The sequence below is a fragment of the Salvia splendens genome, chromosome 8 (genome assembly GCF_004379255.2).
Source record: "Salvia splendens isolate huo1 chromosome 8, SspV2, whole genome shotgun sequence".
In the NCBI taxonomy this organism is placed as follows: domain Eukaryota; kingdom Viridiplantae; phylum Streptophyta; class Magnoliopsida; order Lamiales; family Lamiaceae; genus Salvia; species Salvia splendens.
In genome coordinates, this window is record NC_056039.1 from 32,557,202 (window position 1) to 32,570,684 (window position 13,483).

A 13,483-nucleotide genomic window follows, 5' to 3' on the forward strand; every position below is an offset into this window, starting at 1 on the left:
ATTTTATCGTATCAATTTCTATATTGGTATTTCACACAATTTTAGAATAACTTAAAAATAAATTTTATGCGACAAATATTAATATTTTTTAATTTGTGATTGACTCAATCGATACACAGTCAAAAGATTGCAATAGGATCGATAAAAATTAAAGAATATGAGATAGAATCGATAAAACAAATTACTGAATATTGTTGATAAAATTGATAAATTTGGGATAAAATTTGATTATCAATTTGAGTCAACCTTTTAAGAAAGGAAATCAGCCATTTCATGGCGTAATCAACGGCGTTTCTTTCTTCAGATCATGGAATCAAATAATGGAAAAAAATCAAAAAATATTTTTTCTAAACAATTGTTATAGTAGCATAAATTAAACTCTATATAAACCACAACTCCATTATCTTCTTCCATCACTAAACACTCCAAAAAAATAGGAAATGACAACTGCAACACTACTCTTGCTTTTGCTCTGCTACATTGTGAACGTTTCATGTGTAGTAGCTCTGCCACCGAAAGTCTTCAATGTGATGGCTTACGGAGCCGTCAACGACGGCACCAAAGACAACGTAAAGGTAAAAAAAAAAAAAAAAAAAAAAAACATACACATGGTACGAGGACGAAAATAGTTTTTTTTTTTTAATTTAACAGGATCAATAATGATTCTCCATTTACTTCTGATTAAATAAGTTAATGACTCAACATTTCACATTTATTATAGGCATTTTCGGCGGCGTGGAAGGATGCGTGCGAGTACGAAGGGAGGGGTAGGGTCGTGATTCCGCGAGGGGTGTATGCATTGGGTTCGGTGATATTCACGGGCTATTGCAGAGGTACGATGAGTTTCATCATCCATGGAAGTCTTAGAGCCCCAACCGATCGTCAGTCATTTTCCCTTGACACGTGGATCGGGTTCCGGTATGTCGAATACCTGACCATAAAAGGCGGCGGCTACTTGGACGGACAAGGCCATGTTGCGTGGCACTATAATGACTGCAGTACCAATTTTAAGTGCAGCAAGCTTCCTGCGGTTAGTATTATTCTCTCTCCAACTTTCTATTTTTGTGAAGAATTTAGGAAATATGAATACTGGATTAAATCGGAGGGTATTTTGGTATTAAAATGGAATTTATTCACATAATTGTGTGTTTGATTTGATGTGAATATGAATGGTCAATTGGATGATGTTGAGATTTTTTTCAAATATATGTATGTGGCATTGTAGTTTTAGTTCAGGTTGACAATTTTAGACATGAGGTATGGAATTAAAATTAGTATATAAAGTGTTACGGTATTTTGTGACACTTTTATATTGATACAATAAAGACAAGATATCTTTGTGTTGATTTATAATGGTTTCGTGTTACTAATACTATACTACTTTGTTAATTGACTATTCAAATTAAATTCTTAGTTGTTTTTACACACATTAGAATTATGTTTACATATATGGATGTAATATTTTCAGTCACTGAGGCTTGATTTCGTGAGAAACTCATGGATCCATCACATCCGATCCATCAACAGCAAGAACACACACTTGAACATCTTCGCGTGCCACAACATCACCATCAGCAACGTCCGCATCAACGCCCCGGCCGACAGCCCCAACACCGACGGCATCCACATCGGCTCCTCGGCCAACATCCGCATCCTCAACTCCACCATCCGCACCGGCGACGACTGCGTCAGCATGGTCTCTGGCAGCCGCGGCATCGAGGTCGCCAACGTCCGCTGCGGCCCCGGCCACGGCATCAGCATCGGCAGCCTCGGCCGCAGCCACGCCGAGGAGCCCGTCACCGACATCACCGTCCGCAACACCACCTTCGTCGCCACCGACAACGGCGTCCGCATCAAGACCTGGGCCCCCTCCGATGCCACCTCCGCCTCCAACATCACCTTCCAAGACATCAACATGATCGCCGTCGCCAACCCCATCTTGATCGACCAAGTCTACTGCCCCTCCGGCAACTGCTTAGAGGTATAATATAATCTTCCTGACCATACCTCGTTTATTTGAAAATATGTCCGGATTTATAACTTCTAAGGTTGTGGTGTGCAGGCTCAGTCGAACGTGGAGATACGGGACGTGGTGTTTAAGAATATAAGGGGCACGTCGAGCTCAGAAGTTGCGGTGAAGTTGCAGTGCAGCAGAGCTCGGCCCTGCAGGAACGTGAAGCTCGTCGACATTAACTTGGCGTACAGAGGCCTGAGAGGGAAGAGCAGAGCTGTGTGTGTGAATGCGTTGGGCTCTTCTTCTGGAACTCAAATTCCAAGTGGATGCCTATAGCTGTTACCTCTCTTTTTTTAGTCAGTTGAGAGAGATTTAGTTTCTTCTTCTAAGTTTTTGTATCATGTATATTTGCCTTCTATGTAGCAAAGAACCTCCTCTTGATCCTACCATTGATAATCTCAATGTTGTATTTCTGAGGATGTGTAGAATTAGAATTCAGTTCCAAATCTAAATACTTTTGTGTAATTTTCAATTTCATGTCACCAAACGCACCCAAAAAAAAACTTTATTATTGAAAACACAACACAAATCATTATAACCTCATTTACATCAGATAATGCCAATTTCCAGCAGCTACAAACTCATGAACCTCCCCATTCACTTCAATCAAACTACATCCAGGTTCCTTCTCCATCCCCTTCCTCTCCATCTCCCTCCTTTCCTCCACCGCCTTCTCAAAATCACCCGACCCCGCATACACGTTCGACATCAGGACGTGCGCACTCGTCTCCTTCCCATCCAACGACCTCAAGTTCCCTGCAGCCCACTCCGCGATCTCAACGCTCCCTCTGTGGTTCCTGCACGCCGCAAGCAGAGAACCCCACACGACAACATCCGGCTCCACAGGCATACTCGCCACAAACTCGGCCGCCTCCTCCACCATCCCCGCCCTTCCCAGTGCATCAACCATACAGCCATAGTGCTCGATCTTCGCCTCCAACCCGTACTCCTCAGTCAACAACCTGAAGTACCTCCTCGCCTCGTCCACTCTCAACGAATGGCTCGAGGCCGTCAGCACAGCGACGAAGCTCACCCCATCCGGCCGGAGATTACTACATTCGAGCTCATTGAACATATCAAACACTTCCTTGTAACATCCATTTGTGGCCAAACCTAGCATCATCGAGTTCCAACACGAAAGCCCTTTCCTCGGAGCGTTCTTGAATGCTAACCGCGCAGAATCAACGTCGCCGCACTTGCAATACATGTCTATGATGGCAGTAGCAACAATCACATTCATCTCAAGATCATTCCTTTTGATGTAGTCATGAATCCATCTCCCCTGCTCAAGAGCTCCCAATTTCCCACAAGCATTCAGCATACTAACCAGAGTAAACTCAGTAGGCCTAATTTGTTCACTTTGCATTTCATGGAAGAGATCAAATGCTTCAATCCATCTCCCATTTCTAACAAATCCACTAATCATAGTATTCCAAGAGATCTCATTTCTAAATGGGATCTTGCAGAATAACCTCCAAGATTCCTCAACCTCCCCACACTTCGCAAGCCCCATAATCATCGAGTTCCAAGCCACAACATCCCTCTCAAGACTTTCATCAAACAGCTTCCACGCATCTTCAAGAAATCCCCAATTCGCATACATGTGAATGATTGAGTTCCGAATAAAGGGATCCGATTCCAAACCCTCCTTCACGATTCTCCCATGAAGCTGAGCGCCATCTCCGGCCAGCCCCAGCTGAGTGTACGCCTTGAAAACGGAAGGGTAGGTGCGGCGCTCGGGGAGAATCTCCGAGCAATTCAGCATCTCGAGGAAGAGTAGAATCGCAAAATTAGGGTCTGAGCTGTGGGAGAAGCCTCGGATTACGGTGTTCCAAGTGAATTGATTGGGTTTTTCGATGCGGCGGAAGATGGAGAGCGCGTAATGGAGGTCTCTGGGGGCGGAGAAGGCGAGGAGTCGGCTAGCGGCGATGGTGTCTTTGGCTAGGCCGGTTTTGATGAGGTGGGCGTGGATTATTTTGAGGTCTGTGATCGTGCGGCAGGTGGTTTCGAGCATGGAGAGGTGGGGGTGGTTTGAGATAAAGGTTGAGATAGAGGCTGAAGGTGGATTGAAGGAGCAGAAACATGCTGGCATTCGTCTCTTTCTCTCTCTCTTTGTGTGGTTTTTTAGTGTAGTAGTGTGTTGAATGAAACAGTGATTGTGGAAGAAGAGAGAAAGAGAAGGATTGTAAATGCTGTTGTTACCATGAAAGGATTGCTTCTGCTCTCTGTAAATGCTCGAGTTTTGTTAGTTGCAGAATTTGAGTAATGGATAAGGTTGTATGGGGGAGGATGGAAGAAGATAGCCTTCCGTTTGTAAGTTTTCTGTTACTATCAGTTATCACCTCATTTTTTTCGAAGAGTAAGGACATCGCACTATGACATCCTAAAAACACCTTCTTCACGTTACTAGGACATCCCAAAAACACCTTCTGTCACGTCATTGTAGTTTTGTAGCATCAAATTCGTCATTTTTAAACTTTTAAAGAAAATAAATTTGTGGCATAATATATATATTCCACTTAATTCTTCACGGATTGAAAACCCATCAACTCTCACAATGTTATAAATTTTGCACTTTTCAATTTTTTTATGTTGCCATAAACGTTAATTTATTACACACATAGTCATAAAATATTAGTGTTCCTATGTGTTTAGGTGATAAACTGGAAATCCACGTTTAGTGTTTTTTCCTCATAATTGTGCTTTTAGAGGGTTAGAGAAAAAAAATTCTCTAAAAACCCATTTTACAGATATTATTTTTTTTTGTTATTAGACCAAGAGAGCTATTAGATCGATGTTCTTTAATATTCTTATTTTAAAATTTATTTAGTTCTAATGATGTACAAACAAAGTAATGAGATCCAAATACTCAATTTTAGATTTTAATGGTCTCTTTTTGATACATTCTTTTGTTATTGATTGCAATATTATTTTTATTTCGCTACAGTCAATAGCCCACTTTGTTTCAACTTTAGAAAAAGCAATAGTAATGAGTAAATTATAGTAAAGCGGGACGAGGAAAATGAAATACTATAAAGCAAGTCTAAGTAGACTTTAAATATTAAATATACCTCGGCCAAACTGATCGTATAATTTAGTTATCTTTTGCTAATTCATTGTCTCTTTTTTCTCGAAAAAAAATTAAAATTTTACTATGCTATATGCACAAACAAACTATAAATAATATTCAACCAGAAGGTTCATGTTTTATGTTCACTTCTAAACTAATAAAACATACAATAATTAGTAAATGACTTCATTAAACTACGAGAGGGGACAAATGAATAAAATAGTCCAGATTAAAAAAAAAGGTTGTAAATAATAAAGGACAAAATCGATCATTTATTCTAAATTGATCAAAGAGCATCAAGTAGGTGAAAGAACAGTAGAAAATATATAAAACTGTATTCCTGGGTAGCAGAATCAGTCCCCTACAAGAGTGAAGTGATGGTAAATGTTAAGGTTTATATACATATAAAAAGCCATCATCATTAGTGCTGCAAACCCCACCACTCTGTCTCTCTCTCTAGACATGTGTGTATTTATGAAAACCAAAGTAGAAGCAGAAGATGAGAGGGAAAGGAACAAAGCATTTTGCAAGCATGGGAAGAAACAGAGTAACCATTCACTGCTTCACATTCATTCACATGGCTGCTCTTTTGCTGCTCTCTTCAGGTGATTGCTTTTCAACTCTTTAATTTTCTCTATTTTCTTCATCATGGCTTCTTTCTTAATACAAGCCCACCTATTTCTGCAACAATCAACATTTATTTTCTTTAGATGAACATTTACTTATCCTTAATATTTGGGGGTTTGAAGGCAGTTTTCAGTTCAAATTGCTTACATTTTGATATGGTAATAATAATTTTTAAAAATTCAGTGTATAATCCTTTTCCTCACCTGATAATTATCATGTTTTTTGTTCTATCATCACATGCAAATTAGGTTCAAGCTCCAAATTAACAGAGCACATCAAACTTGAAGAATCATTCAAAATCTCCACTAAACAAATGGACATAACAACCCCAATCACAACAGTCCCAACTGCAAACAACCCTTTCCCGACAATAACAACAAATCCAATCCTAAATCCAACTGATTCCAACCCTGATGAACCCCCCACCACAATGAACCCTAACAATCCACAAATGACCACAAACTCACCCGCTCCCTCGGGCCGGAGCTGGTGCATCGCCACCTTCTCCGTCTCCCAAGCCGAGCTGCAGCTTGCCCTCGACTACGCTTGTGGCCACGGGGGAGCCGACTGCTCCCCCATCCAGCAAGGCGGGGGCTGCTACACCCCCAACACGCTTCACCACCACGCCTCCTTCGCCTTCAACTCCTACTACCAAAGGAATCCCATCCCTACTAGCTGCAACTTTGGCGGCGCCGCTGTCACCACCAGCACTGATCCAAGTAAGAAAACATACATACATATATATATATATATATATATATATATAGAAGTTGCATTCATTCACTTGCAATTTTATTTGATGAGTGTTGCTTAATTTGTGCAGGTTATGATACATGCAAATTTCCATCTATTAGGTGAATGTTACTCTCGTAATACTAATATGTAACTTGTGACATTTGAATTTTATTGATCAATCAATGGCTAGATTTTGCAGCACAAGTTCTTCTATGTTGAATATAACTAACTCAAGTGGATCTAGAGTTTTTGGAGGCGGTCGGCCGGTCGCTCCGGCTAGTTCAGCAGCTGCTAGGCAGAGCTGCATCCCCTGTTTTCACCACATATTAGCCTATATGATTGTTATAATATTAGGTATGTTATGATGGATTTGATTAAATATTTGAGATATGGGAGACTTTTTTTGTATGATATTTGAGGTTTGCATTTGGTTAATTTGAGGTAGGGCTTGATGTCAACTGATGCTTATTTTTTAATCATTTGACATCTCATAAATGAAGTTTATTCTACGTGTTTGATTTACGGGGCTACTTACAATCTCATTCATTGAAGCGTAACATGGTAAATAAACATAAATTTGTAGGTCATGTCACAAAGAACTGAATTAGACCTTTGGCCTCAGGCATTATCTATTCTACCACTCGGCCAACACACGCACACTAATGGGAATGTTGGTATGGAAATCTATAACTAAAAACCATTCTTCTTCTATGTGTGTAGATGAACTTTGACAGGATAACTGACTTGTGTTTATGAAAGTAGAAAAGTAGAGAAAATAGAGAAAAGTGGTAAAGATACGAAAAGCAAGAATCAGTCTAAAACCTATGAATCCCATTTTGATAGAAGTGAGGGTGCAACATCAGTCAACAAGCAAATGAAATATATCAAGCTATTCTTGTTTGGGCTTATATCGAAAAAATAATAGTAATTCGAAAATGTGAGGAATGATTACGTTACATTCAGGCCATCCACATCCGTGTCTCAATACCGTCTTTTAACCGTCTCATCCATTCACTATTCATGGGCCCAACTGCACTTTTTACCTCATCTCTTATCTAAGAAACAACACATGCATCCCTCCATCTCTTAACCATCTCATCCCTTAACTATTCATTCAATTTAATTTTTTATTTTTATTTCCAACAAATTCAATTAATATTTCATTGAAATATTAAATTAATACTAATAATTCATAAAATCATTGAAAATCACGAAAATTACAACATCCAAAAATACGAAAAATACATAATTGAAATCCTAATATTACAATTTATTGAAATCCGAATAATCATGGAAAGTGATGCGGTGATCGTCTAACGGTTGCCAAATTTTGCTCAAATGTGCTCCATTAGATCCTCCTGGAGTTGGGCATGGGCCATAGAATCACGTTACCTTTCCCGAACAGATATTCGCTCTTGCAAAGAAGGATGCACTCCACTGCGAGGCGGACTACTTGCGTAAGAGATTCCCGCGGTTTCAGGGTCGAACCAATTTCCCGCATTAGGTCCTTTGTCGGCGACAATCACGTTGTGCAAGATTATGCACGTATACATGATATCGATCATATTCTCCATAAACCACGTACGGGCCGGGGATTAGATAATGTTGAATCAAGCATGTAGAACCCCGAACGCTCTCTCCACATCCTTGCGAGCAGCCTCTTGCTTCTGCACAAAAAGAGCATGTTTTTCGTTTATCGGCCTGTTGAACGTCTTCACGAAGGTTGGCCACTTCGGATAGATGTCGTCGGCAAGATAGTACCCCATTTTAAACTGACGGTTGTTAGCGGTGAAGTTGATGGCCGACGCTTTACCATTCAAAACTTCGGTGAAGAGGTCAGATTGGTTGAACACGTTGATGTCGTTGTTCGATCCGGGAACCCCAAAAAATGCATGCCAAATCCATAGCCGGTAGTCGGAAATGGCCTCGAGTATAACAGTGGGGTAGGTGACTTTGTAGCCGCTCGTGTATGATCCCCTCCACGCCACAGGACAATTCTTTCATTGCCAATGCATGCAATCGACGCTGCCAAGCATCCCGGGGAATCCGTGCGCTTGTTCGTGAAGTCGGAGCAGAAACTGACAATCTGCAGTGCTTGGCTTCTTCAGGAATTCGTCGGTGAAGGTTGCCCGGACGCCTTTGCAGAAGTTCATCAAACACAGTCTCCCAGTGCTATCCCCAATGTGCAGGTACTCATCGAACAAATCCGTTGTTTGTCCAATAGCAAGCTGACGGATTGCTGCAGTACATTTCTGGAGCGTCGTGAGATTGGGACGGCCAGTAGCGTCGAACCTTTCTTGGAAGTACTCTTCCCGGGCGGCCAATGTATTTGCGATATGCAGAAATAGCTCCCGCCGCATGCGGAAACGGCGACGGAAGTAGGTAACTCCCCATACTGGGTTCTCACAAAAGTAATCTCGTACTAACCTTGCGGCGGCTTCCTCCCAGTCACGATGGATGTATTTTCCGGGGTCGCTTTTGACGCGCCGCGGCGGCCTCCTCCTCCCTACGTTGCTCTTCTTCTAGCGATTCTTCCATTATTGGACGCATTTGCTCAAATGGATCCATGAATGGATTAAATTTGGGAGAAGAATTGAAGAGGAAAGAGAGATGATATGCTAGTGATGAGAAGAAAAAAAGATGAGGAATAGTGTGTTTGTGTGTAAAATGAAAGAGTATGAGTATTTATAGAATAAAAAAAGAAAAAAAATTATATTTCAAAAACGGTAGTATTACCGTTGAAATTTTTAATTTTTTTTTCGAAAAATTGATTTTTTTTTAAAAAAATATTTATTGCGTCAGCAATGACGACGCCCACTCGCGGGGCGGCGAGTGGGCGTCACGCCGCGCACCAGAGCTCGCCACGTGGCGCTGGCGCATGGCGTGATAGCCCGCCGACCCACCCTCCCCCAGCTAAGCGACGAGACCGGGCATCTGCAGCGGCAGCTCGTTGCTGTCTCGATACGCATCCGCAGCGGCAGCTCGTTGCTGTCTCGGTGCGGATGCCCTCACAACAATATTAAATTTAGCTGCGATGGATTTTGTTGGACTTTGAAACACGTGTGAACTTATTTGAAATTTTAATTCATATTTATCTTTATTCATTGCTTCATTTGTGTCCACAAATATTAAATAAAATTGTTTTATTAAGAGACCTTTTTAAGATAATTCAAATAGAGTGTCCACAAATATTAAATAAAATTGATTTATTAAGAGACCTGTTTAAGATAATTCAAATAGAAAATCAAATAGAAAAAGTGAATAGTACTAGGGTGGCGTTCGGTTACCATGACTAATATCATGAGACTATCCATCTAAAATTAAATTGTGGGATTATTTTAGTTGGAGGGGAAGGCTATGACTAATTATCATGAGACTATCCATCTAAGATTAAGTTGTAGGGTTCAATCTTATGATCCAAACATGATATATATTTAATCATGAGATTTAATCTTGTCAACCGAACACCCTCTATTAGATTATTTGATGCGATGGACAGAGTAATATTTCATACTCTCTTTAATTAGCCGAAGTATGTAATTTTATTAACCACGTTAATCTTGGATATAAATTTCAAACAATTTGGTCATGTATTAACAAAATTTTATTTTTATTTAGGGTCAAAACATGCTAGTATTAAATCGCCATGATAATTTTCTTAAATTTCATATAAAAAAATAGCACATGTTCCAGAAATAATTAACTTAATAAATTTGACAACTAATGAGTAGCCAAGTTGGTCCATAGACACAATTATAACGTGTCACATGTCACTCCCCACACCTTAGTGCTTTTTGATTGTGACACTAATAATTGCCCAATTCCTTATTCACATCCAATTTATTTATTTATTTATTTATTCCCATAATTTCCCACTTTAATCTCAATTCTCCACCACCTACACACATGGACGAGCTCGAGCGGCATCATCCACTTCTATCCCCCTCCACCACCACCGCCGCAGCCTCCCCGCCGCTCGACGATGACGACAGCAACGACAACATCAAGCTCATCTCCTCAAATTCCGCCATCTTTTCCCGCCTTTTTCTGGTGGCGATCATCGCCGCCGTCTCCGTTTGGGCGAACCGCGAAGCGTCCAAAGGCTTCGCCATAACCGTAGCCAGCGAGTCCGCCGACGCATTCCTCGCGAACAGATTCAAGCTCTTCTACGTGTCCAACGACGGAGCCGCGCGCGAGGCGATCAAGGCGAGTGATGCCATCGAGAAGCTCCTCTTCCCCGATTCCGACGTCGCCAAAAAGCCGATCAAGAGCATCGAGATCAGATTAGTCGATCGGAACCTCACCGATAACGTCGCCGCGGCAGAAATGGACGGCGATCGGGATCGATTCGCAATCAGCGTGAGCTCTTCGGTCATGAGAGGCGCGGATTTCGATCGCGAAATGGCTCTGGCGATCAGGCGCGGCGTGGCGCGTGTTTGGCTGTGGGACGGTGGATTCCACGCGCCGAGGGGTGTGGTGAGCGGCATTGTTGAATATTTGGTCGATCGCTTGGGTGATTCGGCGGAGGCGTTCGAATCCGCCGCCGGCGCCGTGTGTTTGGACTCTGGAAATCCTAGATCGGTGGCGGAATTGTTGCGGCGCCGACCTGGATCCGTCGGAAGGTTGAACCGAGCTATGAAGGAAGGGCGGAGCGATGAGAAATTGGGCGGCGCGTTGGGTTTGCCGGTTGAGAAACTGTGTGCCACTTCCGATTACGAGTCGTTAAGGTACAAATCTTCCAGCGTGTAGTACCACAGACAGGCTCTCCACTTGTTTACATGTTATAATCGTGTACATCTGGCGTAGTGCGACAGGGAAAAAGAGTGAGAAATGATCGGAGGGTGAAGATGATATCGGACGGCTGAGAGTTTATATTGGGGTCTAATATTATGGTTTATTACTCTATTTATTATGGCAAGGACAAGGAGACGAGTTTCAGGCCATTCTATTTCATTATTATTATTATTTGTGTTAATTGTTTTACTCGTAACATATTGGCTGTTTAAATTAGAAGTAGTAGTTGAATTGTATAGAGATATCGACTTACACGTAATTGAATGTGTGACATCAGTATGATATTTTTTTTGTCGAAATTGTCAGCATGAGGATAAAAGTTCTGACAATCATTTTTAAATAATGCATAACTCAAAACTATCTTGTTCCAAATCCATCCACAAGAGCATGCATTTTTTTTCTTTTTATTCCGTTTCATAAAAGTGTCCACCTTCTATTTTTCTTTTTAATAAAATGGACTCATTCTCTGCTAATAATACTTTAATTTTTACATCTATCTTACTTTATCAATTGTCTACTAACAATAAGATGGACTCGTTCTCAAATAACAATACTTTAATTTTTACATCTATCTTACTTTAACAATTGTGTATTAAAACATGTGTTAAACAATTAACAATATTTTAATTATTCTTTTTAATCTCTTTTACTTTATTAATTATAAATTAAAATATCTTTCTTACTTTATTAATTATAAATTAAAATTCACGTTCAACTAAAACTATATACTTTTTTTTGAAGAAATGAGTATTTTCTAAGCCAAAAGTCAATTATGTACTAATCATTTAAGTAGTACTAAACTGAGCATCAATGCAATCGCTTTCCTTAGCAATAAATCAGATCGCATATCTGTTAAAGATGGTAGTCAAACCATTCCTAATCATTTAGCTACAGGCGATAACATTCTTCACGTAGTCAACTTTTTTATAAAAATATTAATTGTTCTATCATCCATCAACTACATATATACATAATCTAACCTAATATCATTTTTAATTTTTTAAGATTCATAATCATTCATGTATATTAAATAATATTAAAAATTTACATAAATTATAATATAACTTATAATAAAAAGTACTACTAGACATTCATATCATTGAACCACAACATAAAAAAGGTACACAACACGTAGTTGTTCAAAATAAAAAGGACAACTAAATAAAGATAGAAATTGCATGTTTAATTGTGAGTACCAAGTTTTCTCCATAAGTGCTCTATCAAGTCTTTTCGAAAGGCATCGTGGCGGTGTAGTTGATCTCTATTAGTGAAAACGAAAATCCAAAAGAATACTTGTTACAGAATGAATTTAATATTTAAGTGTGAAATATTAAGATATTAGGAGTACATAGATAAATACTCCATCCGTCCACCATTACGAGTCTCATTCTTTGACGACACGAGTTTTAAAAAATATTAAGAAAAATGGGTGAAAAAGAGTTAGTGGACTATGAGACCCACTTTTATATATTAGTTTTAAATGAAATGTGAGTGGAATGAGTTAGTGAAATATGAGACCCTATTACATTTATGGTAAAAATAACTCTTATTCGCGGACGAACTAAAATAGAAAAACTAGACTTTTCCACAATAAGGAAAATTACGTCTGGAAAGAAAAAATAAAATAAATCAAAACGAACAACATACCATACTATGCCACGTGTATGTGATAATTTTTTTTAGTAGCATGGTTCACAACTTATAAAAGAATTTTCCATTTTTTATCATTTATTTCTTAATTGTTTACATAATTCGATCATACGCAGAAGAGAGAGGAAAAAAGTTCGGAGTATATATGTGAACTATACGTGATTATATAACAAAAAAATGTACAGTAGTTATGTGTCGGTAAATAAGTTCGATAATTTGAAAGATATACTATTATTGAAGAGTGATTTATTTATATGTGGCGACAGGAAATAAATGAGAGCATCAGAGAGAGTGGAAATAAAAGAGGATATCTGCATGCGTTTGAATAAATGAATTAATTGTTTATCAACATTATACATTAATTGCAACTACAGTCATGATTGCAGTTGCTAGCTGAATTTCCCTGTACTCATCACTACTGTTGCATTATACTATAAGATTTACTTTTTCCTATATATATATATATATATATACATAATCGTTATTCTCCTATTCATCCCTTAGATACTTTATTCTTCTTAATATGGTATATATATATATATATATATATATATATATATATATATATATATATATATATATATATATATATA

The 13,483-nt window shown here is 39.3% G+C and overlaps 4 protein-coding genes across 6 annotated transcripts; 3 read left to right on the forward strand and 1 right to left on the reverse strand.

The window, feature by feature from the left end:
* The first annotated feature begins 436 nt into the window (after positions 1 to 436).
* On the forward strand, positions 437 to 2,486 carry LOC121745377 (exopolygalacturonase-like). Its single transcript, XM_042139250.1, has 4 exons — positions 437 to 575; positions 722 to 1,030; positions 1,469 to 1,981; positions 2,063 to 2,486. Exons 1-4 carry the CDS (start codon positions 441 to 443, stop codon positions 2,288 to 2,290), a joined length of 1,185 nt encoding a protein of 394 aa, XP_041995184.1. The 5' UTR covers positions 437 to 440; the 3' UTR covers positions 2,291 to 2,486.
* Positions 2,487 to 4,332, reverse strand: LOC121745376 (pentatricopeptide repeat-containing protein At2g42920, chloroplastic). The gene has a single exon (XM_042139249.1). The coding sequence runs from the start codon at positions 4,104 to 4,106 to the stop codon at positions 2,559 to 2,561; it is 1,548 nt and encodes a 515-aa protein (XP_041995183.1). The 5' UTR covers positions 4,107 to 4,332; the 3' UTR covers positions 2,487 to 2,558.
* A 1,199-nt stretch (positions 4,333 to 5,531) lies between these two features.
* On the forward strand, positions 5,532 to 6,899 carry LOC121743974 (glucan endo-1,3-beta-glucosidase 13-like). Of its 3 annotated transcripts, none has more exons than XM_042137394.1 (4): positions 5,532 to 5,689; positions 5,960 to 6,430; positions 6,535 to 6,565; positions 6,637 to 6,899. In XM_042137394.1, the coding sequence occupies exons 1-4, from the start codon at positions 5,584 to 5,586 to the stop codon at positions 6,809 to 6,811; spliced, it is 783 nt and encodes a 260-aa protein (XP_041993328.1). In that variant the 5' UTR covers positions 5,532 to 5,583; the 3' UTR covers positions 6,812 to 6,899. The 3 variants fall into 3 exon arrangements, with proteins under 3 accessions (XP_041993328.1, XP_041993329.1, XP_041993330.1); XM_042137395.1 differs by having other exon boundaries at positions 6,646 to 6,899; XM_042137396.1 differs by having other exon boundaries at positions 6,691 to 6,899.
* A 3,396-nt stretch (positions 6,900 to 10,295) lies between these two features.
* LOC121742946 lies at positions 10,296 to 11,590 on the forward strand. Its single transcript, XM_042136094.1, has 2 exons — positions 10,296 to 11,173; positions 11,253 to 11,590. The coding sequence occupies exons 1-2, from the start codon at positions 10,353 to 10,355 to the stop codon at positions 11,278 to 11,280; spliced, it is 849 nt and encodes a 282-aa protein (XP_041992028.1). The 5' UTR covers positions 10,296 to 10,352; the 3' UTR covers positions 11,281 to 11,590.
* Positions 11,591 to 13,483: the final 1,893 nt, after the last annotated feature.